The sequence below is a fragment of the Helicoverpa zea genome, chromosome 11 (assembly GCF_022581195.2).
Source record: "Helicoverpa zea isolate HzStark_Cry1AcR chromosome 11, ilHelZeax1.1, whole genome shotgun sequence".
NCBI classification, from domain to species: Eukaryota; Metazoa; Arthropoda; class Insecta; order Lepidoptera; family Noctuidae; genus Helicoverpa; species Helicoverpa zea.
The window spans coordinates 11,050,852-11,075,707 of record NC_061462.1 but is presented as its reverse complement, the minus strand read 5'-3'; the positions used below and the strand labels follow the sequence as shown (position 1 = coordinate 11,075,707).

The window sequence follows — 24,856 nt, the reverse complement described above, 5'->3', positions numbered from 1 at the left end:
AAAATTAAGTTTGAATGCTTGTTATTGTCACGCTAAAATGATGACGGTCCAATTTCGGTCCAAGGTTGGCAGACGGGTACTAGAAGTACCTTTGGAACTTGATTAAAACCACGAGAAAACAGCTAGTCATGAATACCATTTACAGATATGCTATGCTGTTATGTGTCTCAAAAATAAGAAACGTTTAGCTATAGCTGACCTATGGCAAATTGAGATCTGTCATTAAAGGAGAAAAATAAACACCAAAAGTGCAATGAATAATTTTATTATCTCATCCCGAGACTTAAGACTAGTACAAAGCACTACTTCTCTTATACAATTATTATGACTGTCTTTAGACTTCAACGTCATGAACAAAGAAATAGTCTTTAAGACTGTGTACTTAAAGCTTAAATTATATTAGCAAGCGATTAATTCAATATTATGCGATCAAAAATGTTGGCCTATTTTCAAGATTCAACTATACCTTACTAAATATAACAAAAAACAGGCAGGAATATGGCAGGTGGTGCTGATCTAAAAAAAATACAATGGGAATATATTTCATATTTTCAATATTCAAAAAAACACTTTATCATAAGATACAGGGCCAGTTCAAAAGCTGCACACAGAAAATATTTTGTTGCCATCATAGAGTAAAACCAGACAACAAGCGAAGTTTGACATTGTAAACGTCAAACGTCAAAATAAGCAAAAAGGCCAGGTTTTGATCGCACAATACAGCTCGACAACTCAACTGGAGGCAAAGTGATAAGAAAAGATTTACAAATATTTACAATAGATGAGTAAAAGAATTATCTAAAGTGGGTATAGTTTGAATGTTACAAAATATACGTTTTGTACTTTATCAGTTAAATACAGATGTTGATAGATTGAAGATAGGTTGTCGTGTTGTCAAGTACTAAGTATAGTTGCATACAATCGGGGCGTTACTCCGACACCAATAGTATTAATATTTTGGTATTTTATTATATTAAACCTTCAACAATATGAATATTTTTGCTTAATTTTAGGCCTACTTTTATTTTAGAAGAAGAGAATTTGAAATAAGTTTTAGGCGACAAATTTAATTTTATTTACACAGTTTTTTTTTCCTTAGTCTGCCAAAATCAATACATAAAATGTCTCCAAACATCACAGAATGCTTATTAGCGTCAAGAGCAGGACATAGTAACATTTGAGACAAGAACACTGGTCACTTACAATACTTAGCCTAAGGCAATAGTAATCACAACATTCTTGCTCATACGACGAGGGTCATTCAAAAATAAACCCAGAGCCGAAGACAATAGAACCTATTTATGAGTTACGTCAAATTCGGTCATAATCAGTCAATTTATTTTCTATCGACTCTAGATTTTTTTTTCTTACAATATTTCACACAATAAGGTGAGTATGTAAATACATTGAAAATGGAATCCAAAACTAACAATTTTTCGTCTTTTAAATTGACAATTTAGAGCTAGGATAATGAAACTATAACAAGAATAAAATAATCAACAATTTGATAAAACCCATCAGTGCTTTTGAGCGCAAAATTATTATAAAAGTATAAAAATAAGTACCATTACATACAGCCCCCGATTCTAACATAACGGACAGGTCGCGGTGTAAGTTGCGAAAGTTTAACTAGTTATAAGCGTTCTTAAATTGCACATTTATATAACAACAACATCGTAAAGCGTCTGCCAGAACATCGGCCTACAGTAAAAATGTCTTCATAACTATTTACAAAAATAAATATAAAATTCACCTAAATCAGGGGGCTGCGAGGAAAAGGAACAGGACTCTCTCATTCTAATAAAGATAACTTCTCAATTTGTACACAACTAGTAAACGATTTAATTCGGCAATGTCTTGATGCACTAGTGAACTCTTGCGCACAGTTTTAATATTATTCCATGACAACTTTATCATGCAAGCCGCCTTAGCAAGCGCGAGCGATTCCGTACAGCTTATACTTGGCACATCTCAGCCTAAACAAACTATGGGTGTTGTTACTTATCTTCTATTGATGCAAATATGTTATATGCTCTCAAAGACGAGGTTATCCAAAGGTTCAGTCAAACAGATGATGCAAACATTACTCCTTTCTCAGTTACAAACGGTAATATTCTAGCCAAGGTTTCGTCAGTAATATCCAGTGTCGAGGAAGCCCACACTAACACACAAGTCTCAGTCATTCTTAGCTAGTACAATTACTCCTCCTCACTTTAGTCTATCAATTAATCTATGATTATTGCGTACCAGCAGTCCAGCAAGCGCAGCAGACGTAAGCTGTGAGTATCACATCACTCGCTTAGGTCCGACGAATCCTCGGCGGCCTCTCCCAGCAGTCAGTTGTCATAAAATTCTGGAAAAAAAGATTTCCATAAGCCAGGTGACAAAGGCTCGTGGCAGGAACTCGGCAAAAAATTTTCATGATACAGGCAGATTGACGGGGATCGTTACTGTCAACGGTGAAGGAAGAGAGAACAAATGAGAGGCCAGCTTTCGTTGTGGTACAGGCATGTAATGAGGGATGAGACACGAGCCACGAAGAGAGTAAAGTATAAATGTGAGTGGTAGAAAAAGATGAGTAAAGGCGAAGGGCGGGAACTTGGCGGAGTAGTTACCTAGCTAGGTGTAGGCATGCGTGGTGAGCAGCGGCGCGAGCGAGTCGGAGGTGTAGCTGCGCACGCGGCTGAAGGCGAAGGGCGGGAACTTGGCGGAGTAGTTACCTAGCTAGGTGTAGGCATGCGTGGTGAGCAGCGGCGCGAGCGAGTCGGAGGTGTAGCTGCGCACGCGGCTGAAGGCGAAGGGCGGGAACTTGGCGGAGTAGTTACCTAGCTAGGTGTAGGCATGCGTGGTGAGCAGCGGCGCGAGCGAGTCGGAGGTGTAGCTGCGCACGCGGCTGAAGGCGAAGGGCGGGAACTTGGCGGGCGTGATCTCGAACTGCGTCCACTGGTCGCGGCGCGTGCACACGGAGTAGCGGCGCCACGACAGCTGCGCGTTGCGCACGCAGCGCATGTTGCGCAGCTCCAACTCCTGCGGGGAGGGGGGCACAGTCAACAAACGCCCCACTCAAAAGTATCACACAGAGCGGCCCGGGCACCGGTATTACCCATCAGGTTTTATCTGCGACTCGGCTTAAATCCAGCTGCCCTGCCACTGGCACAGTGCGTAGCATAAATGCTACCAAAGGATTATAGTGCTTAGCGCATGGCGCTAGCCGTGATATCATAAAAGAATACGAGATAAGCGGAAAATACCACGAAAGTGTACCAAAGTTACTGCTGGAAGGTCGTCTATACACAAAACTTGAGCCTCGGTTATGTAGAAAATTATGTACTCAAAGATTCATTTCCAAGATTGAATTGTTTCAAAATGAGGTCGATATAACTTTTTATCAGAAATTTTTATTCATATCCCGTTAACTCGTTCTATAAACGAAGCTGACCCAAAAATATTATAAAGAAGATTTCTAGTAAATAACCGATTTATATTCATCCGAATCTATAAAAGACTACTACTACTGCCCAAAAATATCAAAAGAAGAATAACATTATTTATATATTTATTATTATTGGCCTTTTCCACCTTTTGTAAGTCCATTGTGTCACACGTGTAAGTAAATGTATTTTCTTTCATTCATTCTTCTTTCACCTGCATATTGTACACAAAAAAGGTAAAAATTACAAAAAATAAATAAGACTTACCATGTGGTAAGTCTGTTCTTGTTGTTCGACCTCCTTGCGCCGCGAGCGGAACCGCGTGTTCGCGATCTGTATGTTCTTCTTGTCCTGCGTCTTCTTCACCACTATCACAACCTGCAATACATCTTTAGGTGAGATAGCTATATTTTTTTAATGATTCTAAAACATATATTTTAGATGAATTTGGATAAACCATCTATCTGAGCAATGGAGAACAATATGACGAGCGGAGATGTCATAATCAAGACCAATCTATGACAGATATCTCAAGGAACCCCAACGCCTCATGAACTTTTGATTTTATCGGTCACTAGTACCTGATCGTTTTGGTCATGCCCACCGTACGAATTTTACCTATATGAAAGCGCCTGATCTACCTGCCTTATGGCAACTCCGCTCATCTTTCCGTCACCCGTGATCTCAATACTAAGTAGGATGACCACGAAGTTACAAAATCTTCACGTATAGAATTTTGTTTTGGTTATAGTAAAATTAATAATAGATTTCTAGTGTGAAAGAAGACTAGAACATCGGTTTTTCTGAATCAGCAGGCGAATACAAAAAAATAAATTTATACATTATTCTCTCATCTTACCTTTTCGCCAATAAGTCGGTAGTGTCCCGCCAGTATGCCGAGGCTGGTCTTGGCATGGCGGTAGCGCAGCTGTGCCACGCAGTTCGCGGGCTCGTCCGCCGTCGTCCACATCAGCACCAAGCCTTCCGAGAAGAACCTGGGAGAGAATAGAGGAAATAGGTATAGTTACCTAAAGAATATTTTTACACTGATCACCACATTTAAAGCGTTATTGGACAAAATCAGCCCACCTCTGTCCCCTTTCTCGTTTATTTTTTATATTTGTTACTTTTAATTCCGTATTGTGTGACATATATCCAAAAAGGAGCTAATAGACGGGCCCAGAGAAACAAATTAAGCGACTCATGAGTGAACTTCAGTGGTTTCCGTTTTTATTTTAATAAAATGCTGAACATCTCAGCATTACAGATTTCTCAAAAAGGAATACTTTACAGGATTTATTGAAGTAAACGATACCTTTAGGCACCTTAATCAATAATTCTGAGCACAGAATTAACACAAACGAAAACTAGGCGCGATTTCAAAATTAATCTATAGCATTATGATACATTAAAAATACCAAAACACAACTAACCTGAGGTACCTATAGTAGTCGATGAGGTACCAGGGCTTATAGAACTGGTCCTGGAAGGAGTTCTCGCCGTGGCGGATGTACGTGGTCTTGCTGATGTAGACGCCGTTGAGCTGCACGCGCGGCCGCGACACGTACATGTGCCGCCACGACGGGAAGCCGCTAGCGCGGGGGGTGCCGCATTCTATGCCCCACGTCCTAGTAATGAATTTAATATGTTTTTTTATGGTGATTTGCAACTAGGTTTGTGTTTAGCCCAGTATACTGGCTCATGACGTCTTGGATCGACTCTGTTTTTGGCTTGTGTGCCGCTGCATGCTTTTGAGACTCATGTAGGTGACAGTACCTACATGAGTCTACTACAGTGCCAGTATTAAGATACCGTCGATTGGTTCCGATATACATCTATCTATACATATAATAAATCTGTAAAAAAACTGTGTCTGTACATTGAATATATTAAAAAAATTATAATTGGGTGGGATTTAGAAACAGCAATGGAGCACAAATCCAAAAAAAAAATTGTCTGTATGTCTGTTTGTTTGTACACGCTAATCTTCCGAACTACTGAACGGATTTCAATGATTTTTTCTTTGTTGTATCAGTATTAAGCCTGGTCAACATATAGGCTATAATTTATCTTCGATACTTGAAGACCTGATGCAGAACTCCAACAGACCAACAAAACTATAAGAGATACAAAAATGGTGCCATGGCAAAAATTGTTTCATGTGATGAGTTTTTTCAGCTGAGATAATAAATTTTAAGATCTGGAACACCTGATGTGGAACCCCAAGAGCCCAGCTTCTCTGTACCATATACAGGTATGACGTTTTAGCAAAAGTTGTTCAATTTGATAAGCACTTTCTATTGACTTATAGAAATTGAAGATCTAAAACACCTGATGTGGAACTCCATCGGCCCAGCTAGACTATAGCATATAGAGGTATGACGTCTTAGCAAAAGTTGTTCAATCTGATAAGCACTCTCTGTTGACTTATAAAAATTGAAGATGTAAAACACCTGATGTGGAACTCCAGGAGCTCAGCTAGACTATAGCATATGAAGATATGACGTTTTAGCAAAAGTGGTTCTATCTGATAAGCACTCTCTATTGACGTATAAACATCGAAGATCTGGAACACCTGATGTGGAACTTCAAGAGCAATACTACACTTGAAATGAATAGAAATGAATGTTATGAAATAGGTATGGTGAATCAAAAAAACTAATTTGTCCGTCTTTTAGATAACCCTAAAATAATGGACATGTATTTTTCTTTTCTCTCTCTCACAAACAAATAATAACGAAGATACAACAACGCTTGAATTTCGTGTTAAGTCACTGCTTAGTACAAATTTTACTTAGCTAGACGTGGCGTCACGAGCCCTCACTCTCCGACTTTGTTGCGTTATATCTCACTATTATTTTTTATGTCTCTTCCAGACCTCGGGACTACAGAGTTCCGAATTTTTGGGAGGCAAACGTGGGGCCGAAGCCAACACGCTGAAGCCCTTTTGAGACAACTTTAATGAAATGGTGACACAAAACCGACGATTATCCCTTTATACACTATAGAAATTAACCCAAGGACAATCCCCGGTGGACGTCGTTAAAAAAAGACAATCCCCGGTTCTGTGCTAAACTATTGCTAACTATGGAGGAAAACTACTTGGGCTATTGTGATGGGATGTTAGTGGATGACAATGTATTAGGTACATGTAAAAATGACAGGTGGAGACTCGCCACCTCACTTACAGGGCCCCCGGGAACCAGTCACTGAATTGCAACAAGAGGGCAACAGGGACATGAGCGGCTGAAGGGTGAGGATACCTCGGCGGACTTTAAACGCAGATTACGCGCTCCCTGTGCTTACCATGAGGCACCTACCCTCCGAGCAGGGCTACTAATCCTGCTCTAGCGACTCCACTCTGGACGGCCAAGCCAAGCCAGACGCGTGAGACCAACCCCCGTCATGGTTCACTCCGACCGGCCGGAGATGGGGGACAGTATACTCTCCCTGGAGAACTCAGTATATATAGACCCGCGGGGTCGCTACTCCCCGTCATCAGCCTCAGATGTCCTGCGGTGCCTATATCTCATTATTATTGTCGTTATTATCTCAAGAGCCTTTGTCCCAATTATGTTAGGGTCGACTTCCAGTCACGATGCAACTGAGTATCAGTGTTTTACAAGGAGCGACTGCCTATCTGACCTCCACAACCCGGTTAACCGCTCAACCCAACACCCCTTGGTAAGACTTACTGGCTTCTGACTACCCATAACGACTGCCAAGAATGTTCAATGACAGCCGGAACCTACAGTTTAAAATCCCCTCCAAATAACGGTCATTGGTATCCAAAATATACGTAGAAAGTACATACGAACTTAGAAAAGCATTGGCAGGCACTTGCAAGACCTGGAATCAAAGACGCACGTTCATACTTGAGAGATTGGTTGTCTACCCACTAAACCACCACGACATCCACTAAGTCACCACGACTTTGTCATCTATTTAATCTTTTTTTACGTAATAATACGTGTAATATTTTTGCCACACACAACTTAAATGCGGACTAATTAGAATCACTACTTTTATCCCTATGGTCACGTCTATTGCGGTTCAGTTCTCAGCGTTTTGTTTAGTCTGCTGTCCTTTTGCCGTTAAAGTCCAAAAATTAAATATATGGAACGTTTCTAATGGTTATGCGTATTCCGTTGTTTTCAAGTCAACGGGCCCTTAAAATTCAATATCAGACTATTCAGATCTTTGATTTTGCTGACCCCGTAGTCGCTGGCATAAGGGACAGGATCCGCGTACGAAGTCGCGGGCAGAAGCTAGTTATAAATAAATAAATAATTGACGCCATAATGATAAAAGTGTTTGAGCTCATTTTTTGCCGCAGTAATACAATATGGCGACACACCATTACAAAATATCGTCAGATTCAGGACATCGCGAGCACTCACTAGTATACCTACTGGAATATATTTCGGAACCACCGGAACCATTTATATTTCACCCCAGATAACTTCCAAATATGTTTACATGCCCTTTACTTTTTGCACACCTCCTAGAAACTGTTTTTATGCAACTACTTGACCAACTTGGTACTTGACCAGCGTTTTCAGTCACCACTAACTTTAGTTCATCCTACTCACTTGACACACAGACTCCGCCAGATATCGGGCTCCCTGGCAGCACAGTAGAGGCCGCGACACGCGCCCGCCACGCGCTCCAGCGAGCCCGCGTCCAGCTCCGCGCTCACCACCCAGCGTAGGAGCACTAGGATCACCTCGTACGGCAGCCAGGAGATGTGACCACCCTGTGTGTGATGGATAAATGGGGTTGAGTAAACTCTGGCAGGGGTGGATCTAGCCGTCAAAAAGGTTGCGGTGCATCTTTCCAGAATGGTTGACAATTTACATCCATTAAATTCAAGTATTATAATCAAGTATTCAATAGGTGTAATACAAAAGGCAGAATATCCATAATTTGGTACATAGAAGAAAACATAAGGGAAGTACGTAAGAGTGTAAACAGAGAAAGGACATAAGGAAGAGCACAAAAGAGTTACACAGGGGAGTTAATAAGAGTATTTTGGGTACTTAAGAGGTTAAAGCATATAAGGTAATTCATTGGAGAGCACATAGGGCTAGTGCATGGGATTATACCAGTAAAAAATGGATACATAATATGGAGTATAAAGAAGTGTTTTGTCTGCTGGGGTCTAAAAATCTCAACTTCACTTTGACATCGGCATCACTAATGGCTTAATAAGATACATAAGCAATATACATAATGTAAACATGAATATCTCCACTTCTAAAACCTTTTCAACCAACCTTAGCAGGATACTCTTGCTCGCATAGCACTCCCCTCCTGGCGACGATCCTCTGCAGCCTGGCCAGCAAGTCCTCGCCTTCCACCGCGTCTTCATCATCACTGGGATGCTCGTTGTCAGGCCTGGCTGCTTCCTCCGTCTCTGATTCTTCTTCTGCAGAATAACAAGATTGTTTTATACCTTTATGCTAGTTATTTTCTTTATTTCTTGAGGAGAATTATGGGATTTTGGCCTTGAACATCATTACTCTAGAGAGCAATACAAAAATCTATAAAATATGTATGATATGTATGGGTTATGGGCCAGCTGACATCCACAATTGGTAACTACATACCCAATGCTTTAAACAAAAGACAAATTACCAACCTTCCTGCCCTTATCCTAATCATTTTATTTGCAGAAAGTGCAGCAATATTTTCTTCTTGACTACATACTTTCCTATCTGCCGTCATGTTGCAGGTAATTTCTAAATAAATCGACTTTTACATAATTCTGTAATCCAAATTAGTAATCCAATATATTATAATTGCCAATCTATTAAAAATAAAATAACCCCCTACCTTCAGGAGTATCAGCCTCTGCCCTCAGCTCGTCATACAGGCGCATCTCGACGTCGGGCAGTATCTGCATCGCGCGCTTGTAGTGCTGTATAGCTTCGTATAGCTTGCCGCAGCGCTCCAACTCCACCGCCTTCAGGAACAACTGCTTAGCCTAAATGTAAAAATGAGGCTGAGTGAATGCCAGACTACATAATATATTTGTCTGTGTATGAAGCTTGAAACAGAGATTTTAAACCATTCAATGTGGTGCAGACAAAAATTGCACACATATGATTTAGGTTAGGGAAATAAACTTGATACTGGCAGGTAGTAGGTACACATCTTAACTTGGGACAGTTTTCTAAGCCAGATTATACTTATTTACTACTATAAACAGTTGTTTGTAACAAGTCTTTTTAGTAGAAGTTTATTGATCACTTTTGATAGCAAAGAAAACGGTTAAAATACAAAATGAATTGGAGATTTATCACACTTATCCACATCCTACCTTATCCTCATCAGAGCATTCCTCAGGTTCAGTAAGCTGGACCTGCTTCTGGCGCAGTTCCCGTTGCGGCGTGGAGCTCGCCTCCAGCTCACGTTGCCATTGCTGACGGAATGCTTGCAGTTCATCATCAGCTGCATTCTGAATACAAACAAATATAGGGTTTTAGAGGTGTACTGAATGTTTTGTGCAGTTGACAGATGTCAGTTTTTAGCGGTGGTGCCATATTGTTCATACTGAAGGATAGCAACTGATGGATAAAATCAAGACGGCTGATGTGTTCAAAGCTAAGCTGGAGGATAAGAGAAGATTAGACCTATATCTTTACACAATAGTCAACAGTACCCACACAAAGTATTGATTATTATAATCTATTGTGATTTGCACAGGTGGATATGTGAGAACACCATGTTAACATGGTGTATAAGTGCATGCTACAAAAAAAATATAAGAAAATGAATTGAATGAATTTGAAAAGAAAAGTCATTTTCATATCCCTCACTTCCTATTATTATAGGAAGCCTAACAGAGTATATGAATTACGTTATGTGGTGCAATAACACATTTGGCCTTGAGTTTAACTAAATGATAAAAATCATTATTTGATTATCTTGAAATATGAGGCCTTGCAAAAATACTTCTATAAGTATTGCTATATTGTCAACTAGCTTCTGCCAGCGGTTTCACCCGCATCCCGTGGAAACCTCTGCACGAACCCGGATAAAAAGTAGCCTATAGCCTTCCTTGATAAATGGGCTATCTAACACTGAAAGAATTTTTCAAATCGGACCGTTCAAACAAACAAACAAACTCTTCAGCTTTATAATATTAGTATAGATAAATTAAAAAAAAAGGCTACAGTAATTTCGCCCATACCATGAAAATAAATGGACCCAAATCAGATATCAGAGTTGTAGGTATTTATAGGTAGGAGAGGTATCAAATCATCTTTCAGCAACTTTATTGAAGCAACTAGCTTCTGCCAGCGGTTTCACCCGCATCCTGTGGGAACTACTTCCCGTACCGGGATAAAAAGTAGCCTATAGCCTTCCTCGATAAATGGGCTATCTAACACTGAAAGAAATTTTCAAATCGGACCAGTAGTTCCTGAGATTAGCGCGTTCAAACAAACAAACAAACTCAGCTTTATAATATTAGTATAGATAATTATTTTTAATGCATTAGAATTTGTTTACAAGCACAGCAATAAGCTCAGCAATTGCAGGCACAGGCACATAATTTTTCAGTTGCTACATATTTTTTCATACATAAATGCATATCAGAAAAATGTAACATCATAACGGTTGGGTGTCATATTTCCCATATAAATCTATTGTATGAAAAATATATAGTTTTAAAATAGCAGTACACATACTTATCAAGAGGAATATTAACTACAAACCAGGGTAATTCCCTTACCTGTGAGTTATCCTGCACAGACAAGTTATCAATTGTGTCAGTCACATCCAGTACTTCATCTAGGGAAACTGATGAAGGGTCTTCCTGCTCCTCCCCCTCGCAGTCCTCACCAGCTCCACCAGTAGCAGCTGCTGATACTGATGCCTAATAATTTAAATTAAGAATTATTTATTTTTAATGTTCATGTAATGTGTGTGGAGTTCTCACATCTACAAAACCCTTGTTTCTGTTTGAAAAATGAACTGATATTACCTTATTAGAAAGTGTAAAGAATGAACTTTCATTTAAATGCATTTCAGTCAAACTGAACTCTAAACTTATGCCGTCTTACCACAAAAACTTTTTAACGTCAGTTTAAGACTTGTCTAAAAAAATGTTAAATTATGACGTTGACATGGTTCATTTTGGAGCCACATTTTTTTTAGACAAGTGTAAAACAGTTGCTAAAGTTTTTGTAGTAAGGGCCAATTGTGTTTGTAAGCCTCTTTGCTTGGCCCACAGTTAAATACAAGAATACCGAATATGCGACGTAATTTAAGAAAAAAGTTTGAAGGGATAAAATCGAGGGTTGAAGAGTGGTACTGATGTCTACGTATTTTTTTTTTATTGGTGACACAGTTTTGGGCTCCAGAAAAATTTATAATTGTGTCAAGGTCGCACAATATGAATAGTGTAGCTCAGATTTATTTACCAAAATTTGCATATTAAATACAGTCAATGATCAAAAGTTGCGGATATTAAAGCTCTTGTTATCATCAAGTTATTTCCCTACTAAGATAAAGTTAAACATTGTACGAAATTGATCACTAAATCATAGGATAACTAAATGTGCAGATTTCTTACCATTTTTATATGATAAAAGTTTTTAGCAATTAAATGCAACACAGATTTTTATTTTCAGTTCGAAAGCGTTATTGATAAGAGTATTAGCCATTTACAAACAAAGTCCAGGCTTCAGACAAACTCCATTCGCATTGACTGTAGGGACACGAAAAAAGTATCGATGCTTTGTGGTATCGAGTACATTCCAGTTCGATACCGATACTTTTGTACTCGATACTTTGCAGTCGATACTTTTACTCAATAAGTACTTTTTCCCAGGTATCGTATCGAATGAAGAATTTAATTTAACAGCGCTTTCTAGCTCACTCGTTGAAATGTTTTAAGACACTCTGTCTTAAAAAAAGAAACGACATTTGATTTCTGGAGCCACCATAAGAAGTTGGCACACACTAAAAAACAGAATAATAAAGCAAGTTCTTCATCACAGCCTGAAATGAAGGATGAATTAAGCTACTACTTATCGGCACAGGTTTCGCCACTTTCAGTAGATCCCTTAAAACAATGGGAAGATATGAAAGTAGTTTTCCCAAAATTATATTAATTGGCACTAGAATGAATATATATCAATCACTGCGACGTCAGTACCTTCAGAACGATTATTTTCTAAAGCAGGAAGTACCATCACAAAAATTCGAAACCGCTTATCTCCAAAAAGGCTCAACAAACTTCTATTTTTAAGTGACTCTACGGAGGAGGAATGGGAACTTTAATCTACTACGCGGGTGAAACCGTGGGACACTGCTAGTTTTTAGTATACCTCAACTTAATATTGTTTCCTTTTGCTACATTTTCGATTTGTTTCATTCATTCTATTTTCCATTTTTCTATTATTCTATTAAATTTGTGTAGGTACCAATACCATTTGTTTTTTATGTCCTGCTGAACTGAAGTAAAACTGACATTATTTACTAACTGATATTGACCTAGCAAATTTTGATCTAAAAAGTACTCGATACCTTGAAGTATCGATACTTTTATTTCGATACTTTAATGAGTACGATACTTTGTTATCGATTCTACTCATGAGTACGGTATCGATACTTTTGCTTCGATACCGTGTCCCTAATTGACTGTATTTATTCTATTTTAGGTCGCAGAAAACGAAAATATTGAAATCAATTCCGCGTTCCAGTATACAATCAAATCGAATTGGACATACAATAGCACGTACATTTTGGATGAAAGACGAATAGCAGGTATATAATAAAAATAATGAGCATTTATGTGCGGATAAAAGAGAGAGAATATCCGAATCTTTACACAAATATGATTGAGATATATGACTGATCGATTATTTAACCTGGAACACATTTTGACAGCCTCTTTCAATTTTTTTTTTCAAAGATCGAGAGAGAGAAGCGAGATTTGACAAAACCAACAGAATCGCCTAAATGAATAAGATTATCGATTCTTGATCATAAAAACTGTGGAATCCTTTCAAATACATTTTTACTCGCATAACATGATAAAAATGTGTACAAATGTGAGCTCAACCCAAAGTATGGGTCTCTTTTTCATTAGTGGCAGCCAAGCAAATTGTTGACCACTTACAGAGCCAGAACAGAACCTATCTATTTAAAGTCGCTTCAAAATGAAAAATATATATTTACAAATCTTTCTTTTATTTTATTAAGCTGTGATGTAGCATAAACACATTTTCTAGTAAAATTACCGCAACATAAAACATTTAGTAAAATTAAATACCCACACTTGAAATACTCTTCATAGGCATTTGCGATTCATTTAAAGTTCATAATATTGTTATATGAATATTGATTACTCTTGATTTCTCCTCTTCAAGATACAATAGACTGTTCACCACAATCCAAAAATACAATAACATTAATGTATACATAGAAGCTAACAAGAGAAATACAATCCCAAACGACGTATTACCAGCCATCATTATTTTTGCAGAAATCACCACAGCGATTCCGAAGCTACCTGCCATATACACAAGCAAAGCCCATAAATACAAAATGATACACTTTCGGGATCCCAATTTTACAGCCACGGCTATTATTATGTGGGAAGTAAAAACTAAAATACCTAAAAGACTATAAGCCCACTTAATTCCTGGAACATACCACTGAGGTAATCCATTCTCATGTAAAATATCAATCCCAGCTGGCGTAGCCAAAACTATACATGCCACCGTAGGCAATATTCCTAATAATGCTATTATATATGTACCTATTTTTACGGGTAAATAACAACAAGAGCCCACAACAGGGCATGGATATCCCATTGCATTAAATCCGCCAATTGCATCCTTGCGTTTTTTAGGTGGTTTGAATTTTGGTTCCTTTTTGGATACAGCCATGATTGTGCTAATAAATTAAAATATCGTTTTATTTGCTCTTAATAGTTCAACTCCTTGTAATAATGCTTGTAATCTTGAATTTTGGCATCGATCCTTTCCAGATAGTTTAATTTTTGTTCACATCATGTTTCCGTCTTCTGAGTACGCTGCTTCAATTGTAAATACTTTCTAAAGTTCCACGTTAATCTTTATTACTGAATTCTACTCCAACTTTGGATAATAGATAAATATTTGCATTTATATAACTTGAAAATTATGACATTGGCACATATTTATGGTTGTCTTAACTACTAACAAACACCTCTTTTCACTGAAACCTCATCTTCATTCTTCTTTCGCAGGAAGAAGATTGCATGTAGCTGTATGAATACTTCTGTTTACCTACAAAAGAAATGAGCTTTACTTAATACCCTATATAGTGCTTAGTGCGAGTTTTCGTGAATTTTTTTACGGACTCACATGAGAGCGCGTATACTAAGATTTGTATGGAACAAAAACAGCTCCACCTAGTGTCAAAAATTGGAACCTGTTTTTGTTCCATACAAACAGTGTTGCCAACAGTTGTAGAAGCTTACCACCAGAGTCAACTTTTAAAACCACCAGAAAACCACTAACAAAAATTTATCCCACACTTAAAATCACCAAATTCACCACTAAAAAAATATTGTTTATATTTTATTGTAACCTAAAACAATTTAATCATCCAAAGATGTAACTCGGCAACGATAGAAAATTAAAACAGACAAAGCATTACATCTGTTTAGCAATTCATCCGACCCGATCCGAATCCTTCACAAATTATAATCGGCGTAGTAGTTTCACAAATTGTTTAGTTACGCATTTGACCAATGAATGAGTACTTAATATAATTATATAGTAGTCGTTCACCTTTTTGTTTTGTAGATGCTTTTTTGACATTCCGTGAGACTTCAAATCTCCATAGTAACTCCTTAAAGTTGTACCACAAAACTTACATTTCGCTACTTGACCCGCAGTACTTTCAACATTTCGCCACTAAATAGGGGACTTAAACCACCAGTATTAGTGGAAAATCCACTAAGTTGGCAACACTGCATACAAATCTTAGTATACGCGCCAAAGAGTAAAGTAATATATAGGGAAAAGAGAGCCCACTCACGAGTTATTCTTGCAACCCAATTTGACAATGCGCCATCTTTCTCTAAATTGGCCCCGAACTACCTACATAGCTATAGCTATAAAAATATTATAATTATGCATCATATTCATAACATTTTCTATTAGGGTAAGAAGCACCATATAACTATAACATTGGTTATCGTTATAGTTACATGGTGCTACTTACCCTAATAGAAAATGTCATCGTTAATATAGTAAAAGGTCGAAGGAAAACAAATAATTATTATATATTACTTTTTATTTACGCGTGTATGCGGAATGCAAAAAACCGCCATATTGATATTATTATGATCGGTTTTGTTAAGTTACTTGGAATACTGACACCAGGTCTTTTTAGATGAAATTTGATATTGGTGCTTTTTTAAACCGTATTTAATTTATTCGCCTATTATATCTTTTTTTAAAGTGTCTAATATTTTTCTCATACTTTTCTTTAATTAATATTGCATAAATAATTTTATATTAACAAACAAAATCGATTATAGTGTAGTGCCATCTGTTGGTAATTTAAGGTATCTTTTAGATAGTAAATAGTTTCCGGGCCAAATAAAAGGTGGCGACTCTTCGTTTACTTAGCTGTCAAAATGTACGGAGTGTCCTCCCCCTGATACGCGCTCTCATGTGAGTCCGTAAAAAAATTCACGAAAACTCGCACTAAGCACTCCTGTATCTATATCATTATCTATATTCGCAGTACATATTAATTACATACTTGATCAGATTCACGAGGTCGCCAAGGAATGGACGCTCTTTTTCATGAATTAGTCGATTTTCGAATAGACGACTACTTCACTGAGTGCCTAGTGCGAGTTTTGCAAGTTAATTTTTTCGATGCGAAGATTATCATACCATTGAATCACGTAGCACTTATCATAGAATTGTTTATTTAATAAAGTCTGTCATCGGTACTTGGTCGTATTACACTTGAGCTCACTTTTGCGAGTGTAAGCATTATTAACCGGCAAAATAAGTAAACATGTATATCTAAATCATGTGACGTAGCATACGACTCTTTATTTCAATAGACTTATAATTACGTATCGAGTTGCGAACGCACACAAAACTCGGAATCAGCACTCTGTTCCAAGTTTCAGTTTGAGTTTGACAGATGTGTGTGTGACGTCATAATATTGATCATGTCGTCACGTCAGCCATAATTTTATAATTATTTTAACAAATTCGTGCAAAATATGTGATGAAAACATTTTATAGCAACGCATAACTAGTAAACATTCCTTCTTACATTTAGTCTGTGACTTAGCTATAACATATAAAGATGGTAAGTAACCTCTTACGAGAATAGTTTCCTCCCTGTTGTATTTTGTAAATGACTCAATATCATTAGATTTCAGGCCGCAATATATAGTTCAAACGTTTTTTATGATAATGATATCCAATGCGTGCCATTTCTATGCATAATTTGCCAATTATTCGAATTGTATTGTTACCGCCTGTAATCTGGCATTTTCAGATGCAATTCATGTTACTATTCAGCCGGCAAGGCAAACTAAGACTGCAGAAATGGTACGTCGCACACCCGGACAAGCTGAAGAAGAAGATCACTCGGGAACTGATCACCACAGTGTTGGCCAGGAAGCCCAAGATGTGTTCATTCTTGGAGTGGAAAGATGTCAAAATCGTTTACAAAAGGTGGGTGACCTAATTCTAATGATATAGGCTTGGTTGACGCTTCTATCAACAAATCGGTGCCATAGAGTATATTCTATAGTTGTTCTAAATGTAACTACTATCAAAAGTGGTTGGTTGAGTTCATAGCAGTACAATAAATAGGTTTTACAGTATTACAATAGCATGATCAATATATGATAGATGTTTACCATGATACAATATTAATGATCATGATTCCATATTCCTTATCAGGATCAAGACCTTCTTTTAAGAAAAGTTATTCTAGCAAGCTAAGCAAGATTTGCAGAAATTTTGTAAATATCAAAGATGTAGAATGATATCCAGCCAGCATTTTGAAATTGCCTCCCACAACTAATAATAATTTTATCTCTGTCACCAGATATGCATCTCTATATTTCTGCTGTGCGATGGAGCAGGAGGACAATGAACTCCTCACTCTGGAGCTGATACACCGCTATGTGGAGCTGCTCGACAAGTACTTTGGCAGTGTGAGTATTTAGAATTCATAATATAACATAAAGGTTCCAAGAATTACAACTATAGAAAACAAAATAGAAGGCATTTTATAAATTAAACATCAAAGCATCTGCCAACATCATAAAGCTGAATAGTTTGTTTACTTGAATGCACTAATCTCTGGGAACTACTGGGATGATTTGTAAAATTATTTCAGTATTAGATTGTCAAGGTCTATTTATCAAGGGAGGTTATAGGCTACTTTTATTTAGGTGCATGAAGTACTTTCCATTAGGTGCTTCTGAAACTGCAAACTGCAGGCAGACATAAATAGCACTGTGGCCCAAAAACCACAGTATCTTATTGAGCTGCTAATATAACTGACTTTCATTTATTTCCAGGTATGTGAACTGGATATAATATTCAACTTCGAGAAGGCATACTTCATACTGGACGAGCTGGTGCTCGGCGGTGAGCTGCAGGAGACCAGCAAGAAGAACGTCCTGAAGGCCATCGCTGCACAGGATCTGCTCCAAGAGGTCAGTAGCCAGGATAATGAGCTTGTCTAATTAACTAGACTAATTAATATACACACCTATTTATTTGTGGCTTTACCAAATATTTAAAATTTACATTTACATAGTACATTTTTGCTAGTTAATTGTTCTTATGTATTACTACACACGTAGTAATGGTGTCCACGGCCGATTTTGGCCACGGCGGCTATTCTCATTTAACGAGATAAGCCAGTGCAAGAGCATTTGCGCAGACACAGGTGCACTCCCTATTCCTTCACTCTCATAACCCGATGGGACGGCAATCCGACACAATCCGAAAGAGATAGTTAAGCATTCTACATTCCAATGATAACTGAAATATTGGTGAACCACAAAGAAGTTGGTGTGTATCGTACAGTACCTATTGTTAGAGAGAGAAGGTCCTATGTCATTAGACTGGGGCTTACAGGTTTATATGTGCAATACCCATTAGGGAATATTTTAAATTTACACTATTTTAGCTACAAAGGTTATTAAGTTACTCAATATTTAATATTTTGCCTCTGAACAAATGTGTTGTGGTTAAGTCATCAAGCTACGCCTTTATTATGAAACCTCGATTATTTAGCATATTATATTATAAGAAACAGTTATTATGTAGTTCCTAAAATATCCAATTGATGTTTTTGCATAGTGGATATCAGCAACCAGTGATTAATTTTGTTCCTTTAAGATTGTTCAATTATTATTCTAATCAGTAATTTACAGAGTCAAATATGAATAGTTTATTTATTACAATGAGTGAAATAAGATTATAATTAGTTAGCCTTTTCCATCAGATTCTAAAAGTTAATTAATTAAATACTCACAATATAGAACTGCCGTATACATAGCTAGTTGCAACACATGTAGATGTTTTTATATAGATATATTAAATGAATAAAGTATATGAGTAAACTAGGTATATAAAGTGGACCAGTTGATAGGACAGTGGCCTCGGTAGTGCCTTTTGATTATGTACTAGATATTAACACAAATGTCCGCGAGTAGGAGCACTTGCCTTTTAGATTAAACTTCAAAGAAGCACTTACACATATCAATCTCTTGAACACCTGAAAACGTATTTATTTCATGTTGCCAAAGAATAAAATGGGAAATTCAGAAATTGAATTCGAAAAGTGTAACGTTAAATGCGCAAAATCCCCGTCACCAAATTCAGAGATATTTATTTTTCTTCGAATGGTAAGTTGTAATAATTTCTTGCATCTGTGGTGACGCTTTTTGGGCGAACTTGCCATCGGCGGATTCTGATCATTTTCAGGTTTTGCGTATTTAACGTTATACTTTATGCCTTTTTATCAAAATCTGCATAATGCAAAATGAAATAAAAATGTTTTTAGATTTTTCTCTACATATCAAAAATGATATTAAAAGCTAACTTTCTTAAAATCCTGCTAATACTGCAAAGGACAAACAATAATATAAAATTAAGAAATGCTAAGCCTAAAATGCAAATATATAAGAAAATATTATTATAAAAGTTAGTCAATTTAAATGTTAACCAATTTAAGTACTGTTAATGATATTAAAAACATAATACTCTTTATTTAACAACGAAAGAACTCTCCGATTTACACGAACATAGACTTACAAATCTCATAAAATAGCCGCGTGTGTTAAGCTAGACTAGTCTAGTCAAAAGTGTGGTGCAGTCGGCGATATTAATTTGCTCATTGATTTATTTAAAAAAATATTCCGTATGTGTATGTCTGGCCGAAAAACATAGATGTATCTTAACTTGGTTTGGGACACATCTATTGTTAAGTATAACTATATAACTTCTATTTATCTTGCACTGTGTTACATATTAACTTTTCATTAGTATATATTTTTTATGAATATATATAATACCAAGTCAAAATAAAGCATTTACGGGTCCTTAATAATTAATATCTTGATCTCTGGGTTCACTTCTATCCACAACATAAATGTCAGTTTTCTGAAAACACTAGTTTACTATGAATTTTCAAAGTAAATTATTGCTTCAAGAAAACTGACATTTATGCAGTTGGTGAACTTGGGTCTTAGGACTTGTTATTAACATTTCGCCGACTGCGTCCCCACGATGTGCTTACAAACTGTACTTCCACTGCACTCTGCTAATATTCTGGTTTGTTTCGGTGTGAACTGCATGCATTGGTGGCGGTCAGGACCTCAACGACGGATTGTTACACTGATGTCGCACAACCGCGGACTATACAATAAGCTACTTTATTCTCTGTGTTTTTAGAGCTTTTATTGCATGCTGCTTATTTATTTTTTTACCTATATTTATATAAGCTATATTTTATTTAAGTATGTAGCTAGCGTTTTCTTCAAACTCTTTTTTAGCTACTCTAGCATGGCTATATACTCAGCGTTATTACATTTACTATCACACACTCTCAGTATATAATACATACAGAATTCTCAGTAAATCATAATTAATCTCGATGGTAGATCTTTCATGCGATTTAATGTATTGTTAGTAGATAGGGAAACAGGGCGTCATTATAGTTAGTTATTATAATAGTTTATCTGTATATCGTTGCTTCATATATGTGTAGTTAAACTTTATGATTATCACATTGTATCTGGACACTGCTTTACTTGTGCTTCTTCACGTTAAAACAACACCGTATGATTGTGAAATTTAAATATTCCTCATAATGAGAGTTGACAAATATATTGCTCAAACATTGACTTTAATCACTCATTTTCTCAGTAATTATTAACTTCTTAATCAGGGTGATATCTTTTGTATTTTAACATATGGTAACATTTACATTTGTAAATCAGTGTCCTCTTGGTTATGGTCTGGCTGTTCATGCATTTATTGTAATGGGTTGTCGAAATACATTTTAAAAACAAATTAATCTGTTTTCTTGCATGTACCGAGTTCCTGTCCCAAGTTACCGCATCACGACTTACTTTTATTCTCATTATTCTCTAATCATACATTGTATACTTCGATGTTTAGTATAGTACTATACTAAAGGTGCGTTTTTAATGCTAGCTCCCGATTGCAACTGCCGACCGCACATGACACGACTGCGTAAAATCGGTTGATATCTGAGGGCGACTGCTCGTGCTGCTGCCGCTTCGATCCAAAACGGTTTCATGTAAATACATACAAACCAGTAGTGCAGCTGCGACCGACTTCATGCAGTCGCGGCTCGAGCGGTCGGCAGTCGCAGTCGACAGCCAGCATTCACAACTTACCTTTACAGTTTCAGTAATTCCTCAGTTTGAGTAACTCTTGGTGCGGGTATCCTGTGAGTCCGGTGTGGTGTCGTGGAGGTGTACATTATTATCTTTTCTAACGCTTTCCTTGGCGTGGACTAGACTTAACAGTTAGGTGTATTAACAGCATGCTAATGTTTCCAGTTATTAACATTTCAAATCAATTCTCAAGGGATAGTGACTAAAATATTTATGAGTTGACATTTCATTACAAATATTCATTTATTTTTAAAAATAGTATTAGAACCATAAAGAAAAAAACAGGTACCTATATGAACAAATTATTGCATTTGAAAATTTTATAGTGACTCGGAATTTACATTATTTTTGGTAGTAAACAGATTTAGAATTCAAATAGGCATTAATTATTCTACTATAAAATAGAAAGACCAGCAACTATGTATATTGAAATGTATGCATGGTAAAGTGTACATCCTACTATGAAAGATGTTGAAGCGTCTAGCTTAGCTGCATGCTCACGGCGTGATTGTGTTAGGACGAGACAGTCGACGCAGCCCTGCGGGAGGTGGGACTCCTCTAGCGGCCGCCGGGACTCCGCCCCGCCACAACTAGTGCCGCGACGACACAATACCATCGCCTAAGCATTCAACCACTCAGAAAAAAAACATTTGCCATATATTTTTACTACAACTACTTTTAAAATTTGTAACTATCATAGTTTTTGAATACGAAAAATAATCGATATTTTGTGACTCTCCTAATATTGAGCGACTGATAATGATGATTGGTTTAATATTGTCGTAAAATTTCCATTTTTAATATTATGATTATAATCTAGGTAAGTATTTGATATGGATGTATGACGGAATTGTTTTCTTCAGGCCAAAGTGGACCAAGATTATTGTCCGTTTTTAAATCATGATGTATTTGAAATTTTGTGAACTGCCAATTTGAAAAGTTCCATATTTATCGTACCTAATGACTTATTTTTAGGGTATTTTCTCTATAATGTTGTCCTATATTTTAATGTTTGTATTTTTCATTATTTTGTTCTGTTATCCTATTCCAATTTTATGATTTGTTGAAAACTGAGAACGAATTTATTTTAATTAGGATGATTTATTATGTGCCTAAGTTATTTAAGAGTTTATTAAGTTAAAACATGACGAATTTACCCGACTTCGAATTTGATTATTTTATTTCTTTAAGTGTACTTGTTGATACACTATTGTAGGCTTAATCAAAAAGTTTTATAGATGTCGCTAGCCTTTAAAGATTTTTTAAGAAAATTCTACTATTTGATTGTGAAATTAATATTATTGAAAAGTATTTGTTTCCAAAAGTGCTATTTAATATTATTCTCTCAGCAATTAATCCTACTTTATTTCACTACAATTTTTATTTTATCCCATCATGAAGTTATAAGAAAATAACCGATTATTTGATTTTTTCGAATAGTATAGTCATAATTGAACAGTTTGTGCAATAAATTGTATTTTATCTCTAATATGATAACGATCCGTTTATGATACATATTATGTCTATGTGATAAAATAACATATTTCTAATAAAATATATTTTACATGTTTTACATTTTTTACTTTTTATTGGGGTACCTTTTCTTGTTCATTGAAATTTCAAGAATTTATCCAAGCTTAATAATATAAATGCAGTCATTTCTATGTGGATCAGTCATTTAAAATCACATTATATCTAAAACTCTTCATATAAGTTATGGTAGGTACGAAAATTATAATCAGTCGATAACCGAAAAGCGATAGCTCGGTCTAACACGGCCACGAGCGACTCTGGCTCAGTGATAACCCTTGTTGCAGGAGGAGACGCCCCAGGGCTTCTTCGAAGACCACGGCCTCGGCTAACTGCGCCCGCGCACCGCACCGCAACACAGCGACAACCACATCACGTCACCAAGGATTTTGATATTAGAACCTTATATTAAAACCTCCTTTTGGTATTGTCGTTAACACCAAAAAGGTTGCGCTGTAAATCAATATAAATATGTAAAATATATTACAGAGTTTATATACCTTTTGTCGGAATTGAGATCATTATTATGTATTGTTTACAAAAAGTCTGTTGTATTGTATTCCTTCTGAAGTATAGCAGACTCGTTACAATTTATTAATTTCTCGGTTTATTTTGCGTAAGATATTCATTTTAGTGCTCACTCTCAAAAAGTAGATATTTAAAAACAAAGCATTTTTGCACTTGAAGGTTGTTTACGTAGATATAAATAGACGTGGCAACTATTGTGTACTTAATTTCGTTTTAATTTAATGAGATCGCACCGCTTTTAGTTATTATGTACTGTTTGTACGTAATGTTGTATCTATGAATCTAGTTTTTGCCACTAACTGTATGTAACTGTGGTGGAACAATTAATAATAGTTTGTGCCAAAAGAAGCATACATAGTAAGAAAAAGAAACCTCCTTGTCGGAACCAGTGCGGTACTGCGCTGGCGGGGCCCAATATGCTGCTGCGTCCAGCTATTCCGACGACGCAGCTGTACGTGTCCAGGCTGCACCATTCCACGAAGGTTGAGGAGGTCGTGGAATATCTGCGCGTGAAGACCAGCTGGACCTTGAGGGTCGTGAGGTTGGAACCGCGTCACAACACAAATTTTAACTCGTTCGTGGTGCGTGTTCCGACACAAGGTCTCGAGAAGGTCCTCAAGGAAGATTTTTGGCCGAAGGGTGTTCTGTACCGCCGGTTTCGTGGCCGGCTACGTGACACCAGTCAGCGTAACACGACGCCGACACATCGTGTGCATTAGTTTTAAGAATATTTGTTATGTATTTATAGTATGTTTAAGTTTTTATAGATATAGTATTGTATTTATATATTGATATGGTGAATTTTTATGTATTAGTTTATAAGTATTGTAATGTACGATATATGTGTATTTGTATTTTTATGGGCCCTAGTTGCCTGAAATAAAGGAATAAATAAATAAAAAAAAAATAAAAATAAATAGTGATTATATTTTCATACATTTCGCTTATGATTGTTATTCATGTTATAGAGTAGATACGTACCTATATTCTATCTCGTACGACACAGTATACCAGTACATTTCGCAATCCTAGCCCTCCAGTTTGTAATGAAATTGTTATATTCTACCGCATAGACTGCTGTGTTAGGGAAAATAAGACATTAGTGTATAGGATCAAGTATCTTGTTAGACGTACTTAGCAGTATTCATGGGATTCGGGAAGGCAGATATTTTTACCTCTTTATAAAAGCTTGGTGTTGATATGTCTCGCGGTTCAAGACTGTTCGATTCCACGTTTGTATACATTTCTACCTTTGTAAAGTTTACAGTATTTATTGCGCTATGTAATGTAAAGATAAATATTTATGCAAATTCCGAAGTCTTGCGTCAGACTCTAATCTCATATCACGTTTCATATCTACAAATATCAAGAGGCCTAAGAATCAAACATTCTCTTTGGAACATATTGCGTATTAAAGTATTATTAAGAATCAAATAAAAAC

At 36.7% G+C, this 24,856-nt stretch overlaps 2 protein-coding genes and 1 long non-coding RNA gene across 6 annotated transcripts; 1 reads left to right on the top strand and 2 right to left on the bottom strand.

Annotated features, from left to right (window-relative positions):
• Positions 1-249: 249 nt before the first annotated feature.
• On the bottom strand, positions 250-12,152 carry LOC124634217 (F-box only protein 9). Of its 2 annotated transcripts, XM_047169659.1 has the most exons (11): positions 12,013-12,152; positions 11,170-11,313; positions 9,754-9,891; positions 9,267-9,417; positions 8,708-8,859; positions 8,024-8,187; positions 4,865-5,059; positions 4,291-4,426; positions 3,699-3,809; positions 2,826-3,027; positions 250-2,353 (listed from the first exon to the last, which is right to left on the bottom strand). In XM_047169659.1, the coding sequence occupies exons 1-10, from the start codon at positions 12,013-12,015 to the stop codon at positions 2,830-2,832; spliced, it is 1,392 nt and encodes a 463-aa protein (XP_047025615.1). In that variant the 5' UTR covers positions 12,016-12,152; the 3' UTR covers positions 250-2,353; positions 2,826-2,829. The 2 variants fall into 2 exon arrangements, with proteins under 2 accessions (XP_047025615.1, XP_047025616.1); XM_047169660.1 differs by lacking the exon at positions 2,826-3,027 and having other exon boundaries at positions 12,013-12,146.
• A 1,463-nt stretch (positions 12,153-13,615) lies between these two features.
• On the bottom strand, positions 13,616-14,837 carry LOC124634218. The gene is made up of 2 exons (XR_006984832.1): positions 14,795-14,837; positions 13,616-14,716 (listed from the first exon to the last, which is right to left on the bottom strand). It is a non-coding gene; the product is annotated as an uncharacterized LOC124634218 (long non-coding RNA).
• A 1,751-nt stretch (positions 14,838-16,588) lies between these two features.
• LOC124634438 (AP-1 complex subunit sigma-2) lies at positions 16,589-24,855 on the top strand. Of its 3 annotated transcripts, none has more exons than XR_006984869.1 (5): positions 16,589-16,772; positions 16,965-17,143; positions 17,523-17,631; positions 18,001-18,276; positions 18,307-21,007. XR_006984869.1 is itself a non-coding variant. In XM_047170020.1 (5 exons), the coding sequence occupies exons 1-5, from the start codon at positions 16,770-16,772 to the stop codon at positions 21,917-21,919; spliced, it is 474 nt and encodes a 157-aa protein (XP_047025976.1). In that variant the 5' UTR covers positions 16,589-16,769; the 3' UTR covers positions 21,920-22,932. The 3 variants fall into 3 exon arrangements, 2 of the variants coding, with proteins under 2 accessions (XP_047025976.1, XP_047025975.1); XM_047170020.1 differs by lacking the exon at positions 18,307-21,007 and adding an exon at positions 21,875-22,932 and having other exon boundaries at positions 18,001-18,138; XM_047170019.1 differs by lacking the exon at positions 18,307-21,007 and adding an exon at positions 23,175-24,855 and having other exon boundaries at positions 16,592-16,772; positions 18,001-18,138.
• The last annotated feature ends 1 nt before the right edge of the window (position 24,856 follows it).